The following is a 12,241-nucleotide window of genomic DNA, read 5'->3' on the forward strand; positions in this document are numbered from 1 at the left end:
GGGGCCGGGGCGCGGTTCCGGCCCGGCCGCGGCTGAGAAGGAAGGAGGGGACGGCACCCAGCAGCCCCTGGGCCGGGCACAGGCAGGCCTCTCGGGGCGCAGGGGAGTCGCGGCCGGCCGGAGGCACGCCCCTCGGGAGGAGAGGGGCCCGGGCCCTCCCCCGGGGCGGGCGGGGCTGGGACAGACCGGAGTCGGCCAGGACTTCTCTCTGCCTCCGGCTGCAGTGACCATCTGGCCGGGTGGGCACGACTTCGGGTCCCTGTGTGCGTGGCGGGGGCCTGGGCACCCACCCTGCCCTCCTTCACCAGGCGAAGGCTGGGCCAGCTCTTATCTCCATCAGCCTGCCTCACCCCACAGCCTTTGACGAGGGCTGCTCTGGCTCCTGCTTCACAGCTCAGGTGAAGTCGCTCAAGCCCCGACCGTCCCTCCACCCACCCCAGCCCTGGGCTGTCCTGCACCCTCACCCCTGGTAACGTACGGGCCACACTGCCGACCGGGCAGGAGAGAGTTGGAGGGGCAGGAGAGCAAGTTAATGTTGAAGCAGCTGCTTCTGGTGGGAGAGGTGCCCAGGGGGCCCCCGGCGCTGCCCAGCTGGGACCGCAGGCCTGGTCGGAGTGCAGGGAGAGGGCAGGTGGCCACTTCCGGGGCCAGCGGCTCCGTGGAGATTGGAGGGAGAGATTGGAGGGAGGGAGGAGGCCGGGCCAGAGTCTGAGCAGGAGCGCTGGGCAGTGCGCGTGGGGGCGGAGGGCAAGTGCCCAGCCTTGACCGTGCCCGCAACCACATGACGCCGACTTTCCACTGGTAGGGCACCACTCCTGGGGGCTCCACGACGATTCGAGAAATTCGAGGACAAAAGGTAAGGACAGAGATAGGCCCAGGGGTGCACCAACCTGTGCCCAGGGCACCTCTGCAGGCAGAAAGGCAGGCGGGCTGCCAGACCATGGGACTGACATGCCCCGTCACCCTCACCCCCTGCCCCGCAAAGCCTCACACACCACAGGTGTCTGCCCCTCCCCTGCCCCCACTCCCCTGGGAGGGGTCCCTGTTGGGTGGGGGGGCAGGCAGCCCAGACCAGCTTGAGCGCTGGGCCCCTCACACACATCCTCCCCGATGAGTTGGCGGCTCCCCCCAGCCTTCCCTGCCCTGGGAGAGCCTGCAGCCTTGGGCTGCGTGTGGGCCTGGCCTTGCTCCCCAGCTGGGCCACAGAGTGGTCCTGTGACCTCGGCTACCTTGGAGGGCTTTCCTGTACCTTGGTCTCCTGCCCTGTAAAATGGGGACAGCAGTCATATGGGCCTGAGAGCATCTTTTGTTTGGCGTGTGGGACACTCTTGGAAACAGAGGTCAACTCTTTAGATTAGGAGTTCATTGATATCAGTCATGACTGTTAATGCAGGTGGATTCGAGACTAAATCCCTCTTCCGTGTCCTGCTGACCGTGGAAGTGGGCCCAGGAGCCCCTCCGAGGGTCCTTTCCTCCCCAGGTTGGGCAGGACACACCCCAGGGAGACACTTCTCTGGCACTTTCTCTCCTGAGGAGGTGGACTTCCTGTCACATTCTTGTGATTATGAGACTTTCCAGGCTTGGGAGGGCTTCCTGAAAGAGGAGGGATTCCAGGTGAGCCCTGAAGGCCACTGGGGGACACAGGAGGAGGAGGCGACAGCTGAGGGCAGGGAGGGGGTTACCCATGCACATGGCTTCCCCTCCTCTCACGCTCCCATCTGTGTCCAGGTGACGCCCCCTGGGGGCTGCCACCTTCCTCGGTCTCCCCCCTGCCTGTCCCAGCGGCACACTGCTGTGCCAGGGGCTCTTCCTCAAACACAGAGCCGTGGGGCCAGGCACTCGGGAAGACACCCCGGAGAAGTGTCCTGAGCCCCAGGGGCTCTCAAGGCCCCCTCCCCCTCAGCCTACCCTTCCCCCCTCCCACTCTCGAGGTCATTTCTCTGGGTCTGGGTCCCCCTGAGACCTGAGCTCCTTGTCCTCGGCTCAAAGATCCCCTGCCCTCCTCCCTGGCCTCCCTCACAGGTGACCCTACTTCCCCAGGCCGCATCTCGCCCCTCCCCTCCACTTCCCCTGCGCCCCCTTCAGCCATCCCACACCCGTGCTCTGTCACAGCCCCGATCACTGTCTGTGCCCCTGGAGGGCAAGGAGAGACAGGACGGAGGGCAGGCCACTCCAGACGGGCAGGTGGCAGGGCTAGCCAGCAAGGGGTCTTGCACATGAGGCTTGTCTTGTGGCCTGAAGATGAGTAGGTCTCTGCCCCCAGCTGCCAGATCATAGTTTCTGTAGAGGCCTTACGGGGCTCAGTCACACACACCGTCTAGAGGGTCTCGATGACACGTTGCTCCCTCAAGCCTGCGTCCCTGGAAGTGGCTCCCACGGTGGAAACGGGGCACCGGGTTGGGTGGAAACGAAATGTACATTCCCAGGCAGGGGAGGGGGTGAGGAGCCTCTGATTACCTGGGTCCAGCTCGTGGGCCCAGCTCCAGGGGCAGACAGGGACCTTCTGCCTCCCACTGTGGTTGCCGTGGGTCTGGCCAGAGCCAATGATGCCTCCAGACCCTCAGTACACCTGCCCTAGAGTGAAGGCGCGATTGGGCCCTGGGGAGGTGGTGAAGGAAGGAGGGTATGGGGAGTGGTCTCCTGGGCCTCACCTGGTGCACCCCCACTGCACCCTTGGCACCCCAGCCAGCACTGACTCTCTCCCCAGCTCCCTGCGGCGCTGAGCCGGAAGTCTCCATGGCCTCACTGAGCAGAGCCCTGCGTGTGGCCGCCACCTGCCCTCGCCGGGGCCTGGGACAACGCGCACTGACCAGCCAAGCTGGCCCCACCAGAGAGAAGAGCGTACCACACCAGCGGACCCTGAAAGAGGCCCAGGGCCCCTCGGCGGTGGCCCAGGGCCCAAGCCGGCCCCTGCCCAGCACAGCCAACGTGGTGGTCATCGGCGGGGGCAGCTTGGGCTGCCAGACCCTGTACCACCTGGCCAAGCTGGGCGTGAGCGGGGCAGTGCTGCTGGAGCGGGAGCGGCTGACCTCTGGAACCACCTGGCACACGGCAGGTAGGGGCCGGGGTGGGGGGCCCACGGCGGGTGGGGGCCGGGAGGGACCGGATGCAGTAGGGGACCCTTCGGGGGGTGATGACTAGAGCCTTGTTAGAGACAGCTGAGCGGAGGAGGAAAGACACGGAGAAAAGATGCAGGGTCATCTGAAAGTGGACAGCTGGGGGACCCTCTTTGCCCCCCATGTCTCTGAAGCGCTGTGGTGGGGAGGAGGGAGCAGAGCTAAGACAACAGCTGGGGGCCCAGGCGGCTGTGTTCCAAGAACAGAAGCCCCTCCCCAGACAAACCCTGGGGAGGAGGGGTGTCCCAGGCGAGCATGGAGCACGGACGGGGGCAGGAGCCATTGGGTGACACAGAGCGCCATCCTCCGTGGGCACCAGAAGCGTCCACGACCCTCATCCTCCTAACTAACCAGGGCATGTAGTAAGCACCTACTGTGTGCGTGTTGCCACATCCCCCTAACTAACCGGGGCATGTAGTAAGCACCCACTGTGTGCATGTTGCCACATCCTAACTAACCAGGGCATGTAGTAAGCACCTACTGTGTGCGTGTTGCCACATCCTCCTAACTAACCAGGGCATGTAGTAAGCCACCTACTGTGTGCATGTTGCCACATCCCCCTAACCAGGGGCATGTAGTAAGCACCTACTGTGTGCATGTTGCCACATCCTCCTAACTAACCAGGGCATGTAGTAAGCACCTACTGTGTGAGTGTTGCCACATTCTCCTAACCAGGGCATGTAGTAAGCACCTACTGTGTGCATGTTGCCACATCCTCCTAACTAACCAGGGGCATGTAGTAAGCACCCACTGTGTGCGTGTTGCCACATCCTCCTAACTAACCAGGGCATGTAGTAAGCATCTACTCTGTGCGTGTTGCCACATCCTCCTAACTGGGGCATGTAGTAAGCATCTACTGTGTGCGTGTTGCCAGGGCAGCCAGACTTCTGCCTTAACCCTGGGAGCTGGCTGAAGTCTGCCCGCTTTGGTGGGGTAAACATTCCCACATCGGCTAGTATTGCGCTGCCAGCGGGAGGGCACCAAGCCCGCAGCTGGGAGGAGGTTCAGACATCACATGGCCCGCACACCACTGCCCCTGCCTTCCCGCTCTCCCACCTCAGCTGGGCAGGCGAGCCTCTTCCCTCACTGTTAGAGTGGCCTCGGGCCTGGCCAGCCACCACCCAGACTCCACTCTGTGGGGAACAGCTTTGTTGGTGGACGGTCTGCACATGGGCTTCAGTGGGTCCAGCTTGGGGTCCCAGCCCCATCATTACATGCTCTGTGGTCCTGGGTATGGGACTGTTTGGTACCATTTGATTTCACTCTAAAATCAGGGCTCCTGGGTGGCTCAGTCGGTGAAGCGTCTGCCTTCAGCTCAGGTCATGGTCCCAGGGTCCTGAGATCGAGTCCCGCATCGGGCTTCCTGCCCAGCGGGGAGTCTGCTTCTCCCTCTGCCTCTGCCTGCTGCCCCCTGCTCGTGCTCTCTCAGTCTCTCTCTCTCTCAAATAAGTAAATGTCTTAATTTTACTATAAAGTCATCATTCCCAGCCCGTGGGGCTGCTCTGTCTGCCTGTGACAAGCTCAGCCCCAGTCTTGGCACACAGTAAGTGCTCAATAAATGGGACCCCCGATATTACCACAGTGTGAGCTGCCCAGGGGCCAAAGGCCCGTCCCCCAAATCAGCTTCGACCCCGTGATTTCTGGCTCATCAACCTCCCGGAGCTCCCCGTGGGCTGCAGAGAAAGACCCAGGCCCTCTGCCGGACCTTCGGGAGCCCCAGCCCGCACAGCGCCTTGCGGGGGCCTGACAGCGCCCCTCGCCTTCCCGGCCAGGCCTGCTGTGGCAGCTGCGGCCCAGCGACGTGGAGGTGGAGCTTCTGGCCCACACGAGGCGCGTGGTGAGCCGTGACCTGGAGGAGGAGACGGGGCTGCACACAGGCTGGATACAGAACGGGGGCCTGTTCATCGCATCCAACCGGCAGCGTCTGGACGAGTACAAGAGGCTCATGTCGGTGGGTGTGGCCCTGCCGGGGGTACGGAGATCCCCGTCCTGGGGGGCTGGGGCAGCATGGCTCGGGGAAGGAGCTCTGACAGATCCGGGTCACCATCGGACCCAGATGCTCTTGCTGCTGGGCCACCTGGGACAAGCGGCCGTGCCTCCCCGAGCCTCAGCCTCCTCTCCTTTAAAATGGGCCCACATTGTGGAGCGCGATGCTCTGAGCCCCGGACACGGGAGAGGCCCAGTACGTGGAGCTCTGACTGCCGCCGTGCTCAGTGCTCACGGGAGACAGGCTACATATGAAATCGCACCCCTAGGGGCAGTGCACACACTTTTCCCCCCTCCCCTACCACGGACAGGCCTGGGGAGGGCGGGTGTCCAGGAGACTGGGAGAGAGGCTTATGCTGCTGCCGATCCTTGGATTGGGCTGGGGCGCTGTTTCCTAACCCAGAACGGCCAGGCCTGGACCCCAAATCCCAGGACAGGCTGCTCCAGCGATCTGTCCTTTATGGAATGCTGACTGAATCCGTGCTCAGGGTCCAGCGAGCAGAACCAGCCGTGTGGCCTGCAGGGGCTCATTGTCACAGGGACGCTGAGGGCCCTGAGTGCCCAGGCTGGAGGCAGGGGCCCCTGGCTTCACCAGAACAGGTCTGGGTCTCTGCTCCTAGGAGTAGCCCCCATTCTGCCTCCTCCTCCCTTAGCTCGCTCATCGGCTGGGACAGAGGCCTCCAAGGGAAGCCCCAGCCCCAACCTTGGAGCCCAAGTCCCCAGCAGCTGAGAGGCCTCTGCCCCTTTGCAGCCACAGTTCTTGGCCAGAGAGTCAGACATTCTGGTTGGGCAGAGCCTGTCCCGGTGGTGGTGCCTGGGGACAGTCGATCGGCTGCCCTTGGGCCACTCAGGTGCGATGGTGTGGCCTGTCCTGCTAAGTCAGCGGCCTGGGCCAGAGGCACTGGTTGGTCTCCTGGGAGCTGGTCAGGTTGGAGAACTCAGGCTCAGAACCCTTCCAGCCCCATGGGGGTTATTTGTGTTCGATTGTGGAAGAAGCCTTTACGCATCAGAGCCTGGTCTAAGCTCGAGGGGTACCGACCACATAAACCCTTATCACCCCCATGCCCCCAGGGGACTTGAGGTCATTTGTGTCAGAGCTGGGTGAAGGTGGGCCGGCTCCAGCGCCTGCTCCTGCACACGACACCATGCTCCTTACCCTTGTGCAGAGATGGCCGAAGGGACAGGCAGCTGGGGCATGGTGACCAGGGAAGGCTGCCTGGAGGAGGTGGGGTTGGGGCTGACCCTTGGAGGTGCAGATGGGGAGGAGAGCGACCAGAGGAGGTCTGTGCCCTGAGGGCTGAGTCCCTTTGCTCTCGGTCCCTCTAGCTGGGCAAGGCGTATGGCGTGGAGTCACATGTGCTGAGCCCGGCAGAGACCAAGGCACTGTATCCGCTGATGAACGTGGACGACCTGTACGGGACCCTGTATGTGCCACAGGATGGGACCATGGACCCCGCCGGCACCTGCACTGCCCTCAGCAGGGCCGCTGCTGCCCGGGGAGCACAGGTAGTGACGGCCACCGGGCCCTGTGTGCCTGCTCCCAGCCCAAAGGACCCGGAGGCCCTGCTGGACGAGCGCGTCCTCTCAGATTCTCATCTGTGCTTTTCATTGTTTATCCCGGATGTGCACAGAGTTGTAGAAAACATTGGAAAGGGCAAATCAGCAAAAAAAAGAAATGGAAATCCCCCAAAGGGGACATATGTTGACGTTTTAGTTTTACCCCCAAATATGTTTTAGGAATTTATATTTTTATAGGAAGAACCAAGCCACGCTGCTCCGTGGCCTTTTGACTGAAGGCTGGACTGCAGACATCCGTGAGCAGAGCCAGCCTTGCCTTTTAGAAGTCACTTTATGAGAAAGACCCCACGTGTCTGCGGACACGTCCTCTAAGTCAGGGAGCGCATGGGGTTAGCTTCTGGTGCTGTGGTTACCCCACTTCCCCGGCCATGTCTCAGGAGCAGGGGTCCTGGGTCCCGTCCTAGTGGGAGAAGCCGGTAACCACACGGGCGGTCGGCACCCTCACCGAGGCCTGCCTGGCTCTGGATGGCAGCCCCTCTTGCTTCCAGGTCATCGAGAACTGCCCAGTGACCGGCATCCGCGTGCGGACTGACGACTTTGGGGTGCGGCGGGTCGCCGCCGTGGAGACAGAGCACGGCTCCATCCAGACGCCCTGTGTGGTCAACTGTGCAGGTGGGCAGGGGTCTGTCCCGGCTCTCGGGCAGCCACGCTGGCTGCCCCCTAAGCCTGGCCCGTCTCCAGGTGGGGACCTGCGTGGGACAGACAGGACCGTAGGGGCACCCTCTGCCCACCGGGCTGGCAGCCCCACCTGGTGCCACAGAGCTGACCTGTCCCTGCTCTGCCTGCAGGCGTGTGGGCCGCCGCTGTGGGCCGGATGGCTGGAGTCAAGGTTCCGCTGGTGGCCATGCACCACGCCTACATTGTCACCGAGCGCATTGAGGGCATCCAGGTAGGTACTTCGATGGCCCCAGACCCCCGCCAGGCTGTGGGAGGCACAGGGACCTGGCTGGAACCCCAGCGCTTACGGGTGGCGAGACCCTTGTGGGTTCCCTCTCCACCCTGAGCCTCAGTCACCTCATCTGTGAAATGGGCATCATCACACTGGGTGTTTGGGGTGGGGTCAGAGTTAAACGGAGGAACCCCCTGGTGCTGACCCCCTGGACCTTCGGGGCACAGCTCCTCAGTGATGCCCAAGCCTGGGTCCTGCGTGGGGCGGCCCGTCTGGGGCTTTGTCGTGTTCTGTGCTCCAGGTGCTTGCTCAGGGGGACCCGCGTGTGTCTGCAAGCTCCCTAAGGCGCCCTGGGGCCAGTGTCCCAGACGTGGACTCCAGACCCTCAGATCTGCCCTGGGGGCTTGGAGAGGCGTCTGCCAAGGGAGATGGGGGGAGGGGGCCCGTGCACCCCTGCCCTCTCTCCTCTTCTCCCCTTCTCATCTCCCCGCTCCACTGTGGTGCGGGCTGATAGCTTCCTGTCACCTTGTCAATGACCACTCCTCTTTTCCTTCCTCTCTCCTTCCCTCCCTCCCTCCCTCCATCCATCCGTCCCTCCATCTCTCCCTCCCTCCATCCCTCCCTCCAGCCATCCTTCCCTCCCTCCATCCATCCCTCCATCTCTCCCTCCATCCCTCCCTCCCTCCATCCTTTCCTCCCTCCCTCCTCCATTCCATCCCTCCCTCCCTCCTTCACTCCCTCCCTTCCTCCCTTCCTTATCATCCATCATTCATGAACCATTAACCCACCATTCTATATAACCCTCCCTCCTTCCTCCCGCTTACCAGCGAACATTGACGGCTATGTTCCAGGCCCTATTCTAGAAACCAGAGCTGTAACAGAGAAAACAACCCAGTTCTTATCGGGCTGGAGCTGGGGGTAGGTACAGACCGGTAAAGGAGCAAGTCCCAAGCAGGCTGATGGGGCCCTGCGGAGGCACGCAGGGGGCTCCAGGGGCTCCTAGCCCAGGGAGTGGTGTGTGCGGGAGCCTGGCAGCCCAGGACCTGCAGGCAGTTCAGGTGGGCTGAGGGGATGGGGGGGGACAGTGTGAGGTGGGGCTCTGCAAAGAGGGTCCTGCCCCAGACCAGTCTGGCTTCTGCTCGTCACTGGGACCACAGTGGTGGAGGAGCTGGGGCGGGTTCCCGGCTCCCCACGCACTCCTGCCCCTCTCCTTTGACAAAGGGCTTCCCTTGCTCCTGGATGAGTTTAATGGGATCCAGCACAAGCCTCCTGAGGGCTGCTGGGTGCCCCTTGCTCCGTGGTTCTGTGGGGAGAGCTTCCGGGTGGCCGCCAGAGGTCGCCCTAGGCCGCAGTGGGCTCTGGAGAGCTGCGGACAGGCTGTGTCCTGGGGAGGGATCCCTCTCGGGTGGCCACAGGGCCGTGCGCCCTAGGAACCCCCAGTTCTGAGGGTCTGGCCCAGTGCTGGGTCCGACACTGCCCCTAGCTGCTCTGTGACCTGGTCCCCTCCCTGTCTGTCCCACAAACGCAGTGTGTCCCGTGCTCTCTGCTGGTCCGCATTTCACCGGCCTCTGCCTGCTTTTGCAGACCTCACTCTTCTTGGGCACAGAGTGATAGGAAGGCTCAGGCTTGGGGGGCTGCGTCCCAGCTCCTCCATTACCCAGCCAGGCAAGTCATAGTGCTGCGTGGGCCTCAGTTTCCTTTTCTGCAAAACGGACAGTAAGAGTACTCATTGCACGGGGCTGCCTGAGGGAGGATCCCGTGATGGAGGGGCAGGGCTGGTGTGGCGCCTGGCCTGTAGCAGGTGGTAGCTGTGGTGACGTGACGATGGCCAGGACCCAGGGGTGCGAGGTGGTCCAGCCAGCAGGTGCCTTAGAGGACAAGATTAGGGAAAGTTGGGGCTATCAGGCAGGCTTCCCAGGGGGAAGTGGCCAACAGGATTTGGAAGGAGTGGGGGACAAGAGAGACAATGAAAGAGAGCGGGGTGAGATCGGGAGGAAGGAACACCAGTGGGACTGGGCTCATAGCTGTAGGGTGGCCTTCTGCGTGGGGATGGTGGTGCCAGTGCCCCGAGGACGCCTGGGGCACTCCAAGGCAGCTCAGCGTGCTGGGGCCCTGGAGCTGGAACAAAAGTCAGGGGCTTCCCCGGCCACGAGGTGTCCCCACTGTCCTGCTCTATGGAACTCCGGAGTTTTTGTGTTGTTTTGTTTTTGGAGTAGTGGTGACAATAGAGGTAATGATATCACTATTTCTATTTCTGAAGTGTTTGTTACCGAGAACTTCCTACGTGCTCCTTACAACAAGCCCTTCTCGCAGACATTCTTACTCCAGTTCTAGGAGACTGGAGTGGGAGGGAGGGGCATCTGCCCGAGGTATCCCATTGGTCTGTGTGTGTCCTCAGAGATGGGGCAGAGGAGTCACATCTGATGTGCCCATCTCTGGGGTAAGTGGTCCGAGAGAGAAGGCAGTTCCTCCAGTGCCAAAGAGCTGCAGGGGATGTGGTGTTTCGCCACTTCTGTGCAGTTTCTAAAATGATTTTGGTTTTGTTTATTGGTTAAATCAGTAGTCAGTGTTTGCAATATAATGACAATGTAAATATTGTTAACTCCTGACCAAATAGCACCCAACTTTTATGTTTCCTGGAGTTATTAATTGTTTTCCAGTTGCTCAGCTTTCTGTGTAACTGTTGCTAATTATCCCTGTCTGTCTGTCTGTCTATCAACATTACCTTCATCCCTCAAATCCCATACCCATTATCAGTTACTCCCCATTTCCCATCCTACCCGAACCTTAGATAATCACTAATCTGATTTCTATCTCTATGGATTTTCCTATTCTGGAAATTTAATAAAATGAAATCATACCGTATATGGCCTTTTGTGTCTGACTTCTTTCACTCGGTATGACATTTTCAAAGTTCGTCCATGTGGTACGTTATCAGAATTTCATTCCTTTGAATGGCTAAATGATATTCTACCATAGATCCCATTTTATTTATCTAGTAATCTTTTGATGGACATTTGAGTTGTTTCTACTTTCAATAATGCTGCTGTGAACATTCATGTACACATTTCTGTGTGGACGTGTTTTAATTTTTCTTGGGTAGATATCTTGGAGTGGAATTGCTGAGTCATAGTAACTATGCTGAGCTGTTTGAGGGACTGTCACACTGTTTTTAAAGCAGGTGCACTGTTTCACATTCCCACCCACGGCGCGGAGGGTTCTGACTTCTCCACAGCCTCGCCACCACTTGCGAGTCTCTCTCTTTGGTCCTAGCCATCCTCGTGGGCGTGAAGTGGAGAGCATCTCACTGGGGTTTTGAGTTGCATTTGCCTACAGGCTGATGATGGAGACCATCTTCTCCTGTGCTCGTTGGCCATTTGTACGTCGTCCTTGGAGAAATGTCCGTGCAGATACCTTGCTCATTTTAAATTGGGTCGTTGGTGTTTTTACTGAGTTATAAGAGTTCTCGTTGTATTTGGGTTATATTTGGGGTCTTACCAGATTTATGCCTGGCACGTATTTTCTCCCATTCTGTGGGTTGTCTTCCCTTTCTTGATGGTGTTGTTGGCAGCACAAAAGGTCCTACTTTTGGTGAAGTCCGACTTATGGATTGTTTCTTTTTCTGCTTGTGCTTCTGGCGTCATATTTCAGAAGGGCATTTCCTAATGCCCTTTTCCAAGGCCACAAAGATTGACTCGCACATTTTCTTCTAAGAATTTTACAGTTTTTGCTCTTATTCTCAGGTCTGTGACCCATTGTGACTAAGGTTTGTATATGGTGTGAGGAAGGGCTCCGACTTCCCTCCTTGCGTGTGGCCGTCCAGCTGTGCCGGCACCACGTGTCGAAAATCGTTGCTTCCCCCTCGCCGTGGCCTTGGCCTCCTGTGGGAAATCAGCGGACCATAAACATGAGGGCTTATTTCTGGACTGTAGACCCGATTCCAGGGATCTATACGCATTTTCTGTGTTAGTGCCCCCCTGTCCTGATTACAGTAGTTTTGTAGTGAGTCTTGAAATCGGGAAGCGTGAGTCTCCCAGCTTTGTTCTCGCTCAAGATTGTTTTAAATATTCAGTTTGTCAATTTCCCAAGAAGCCAGCTGCGATCTTAATGGGATCGTGTGGAATCTGGATCAACTCGGAGAGCATTGTCATCTTAGCGAGAGTCAAGTCTTCATTTGTAAACATGGGATGTCTTTCCATTCATTTAGGTCTTCTGCAGTTTCTTTCAAAAATATTGCCAAGTTGTTAGAGTACAAGTTTTGCACTTCTTTTGTTAAATTTATTCATAAGCATTTAAAAATTCTTTTTGATGGGGGCGCCTAAGTGGCTTAGCCCGTTAAGCATCTGCCTTCAGCTCAGGTCATGATCTCAGGGTTCTGGGATTGGGCCCCACATTGGACTCTGCTCTGCAGGGAATCTATTTCTCCTTCTCCCCCTGCTTGTGTTCATGTGTGCGCTCTCTCTCTGTCTCAAATAAATAAAATCTTGAAAAAAATTCCTTTTGATGATGTAAGTGGAATTATTAATTTCACTTTTGATTGTCCATCATTAGTGAAATGAAAAACAAAACAATAGTTTTTATTTGTCTGTTGTGCATCGCCCTTGTATCCTGCCACCTTCTCGAACTGTAGTTGCTGTCCTGGCTAAAACCTTCAGTACGATGCTGAGTACAA

At 58.8% G+C, this 12,241-nt stretch overlaps 1 protein-coding gene across 2 annotated transcripts in view; it reads left to right on the plus strand.

Moving 5' to 3' along the window:
- Positions 1 to 35: 35 nt before the first annotated feature.
- Positions 36 to 12,241, plus strand: part of SARDH (sarcosine dehydrogenase) — a 62,200-nt gene continuing 49,994 nt past the window's right edge. Inside the window, exons 1-7 of one of the 2 annotated variants that reach the window (XM_002920697.4) lie at positions 36 to 469; positions 806 to 856; positions 2,708 to 3,055; positions 4,889 to 5,067; positions 6,429 to 6,608; positions 7,169 to 7,292; positions 7,469 to 7,569. In XM_002920697.4, the coding sequence (XP_002920743.4) occupies positions 2,737 to 3,055; positions 4,889 to 5,067; positions 6,429 to 6,608; positions 7,169 to 7,292; positions 7,469 to 7,569 (903 nt within the window). In that variant the 5' untranslated portion in view covers positions 36 to 469; positions 806 to 856; positions 2,708 to 2,736. The remainder of the gene's footprint in view (positions 470 to 805; positions 857 to 2,707; positions 3,056 to 4,888; positions 5,068 to 6,428; positions 6,609 to 7,168; positions 7,293 to 7,468; positions 7,570 to 12,241) is intronic. The other variant, XM_034664766.1, reaches the window with a different exon arrangement.

Source organism: Ailuropoda melanoleuca, chromosome 7 (genome assembly GCF_002007445.2).
Source record: "Ailuropoda melanoleuca isolate Jingjing chromosome 7, ASM200744v2, whole genome shotgun sequence".
In the NCBI taxonomy this organism is placed as follows: domain Eukaryota; kingdom Metazoa; phylum Chordata; class Mammalia; order Carnivora; family Ursidae; genus Ailuropoda; species Ailuropoda melanoleuca.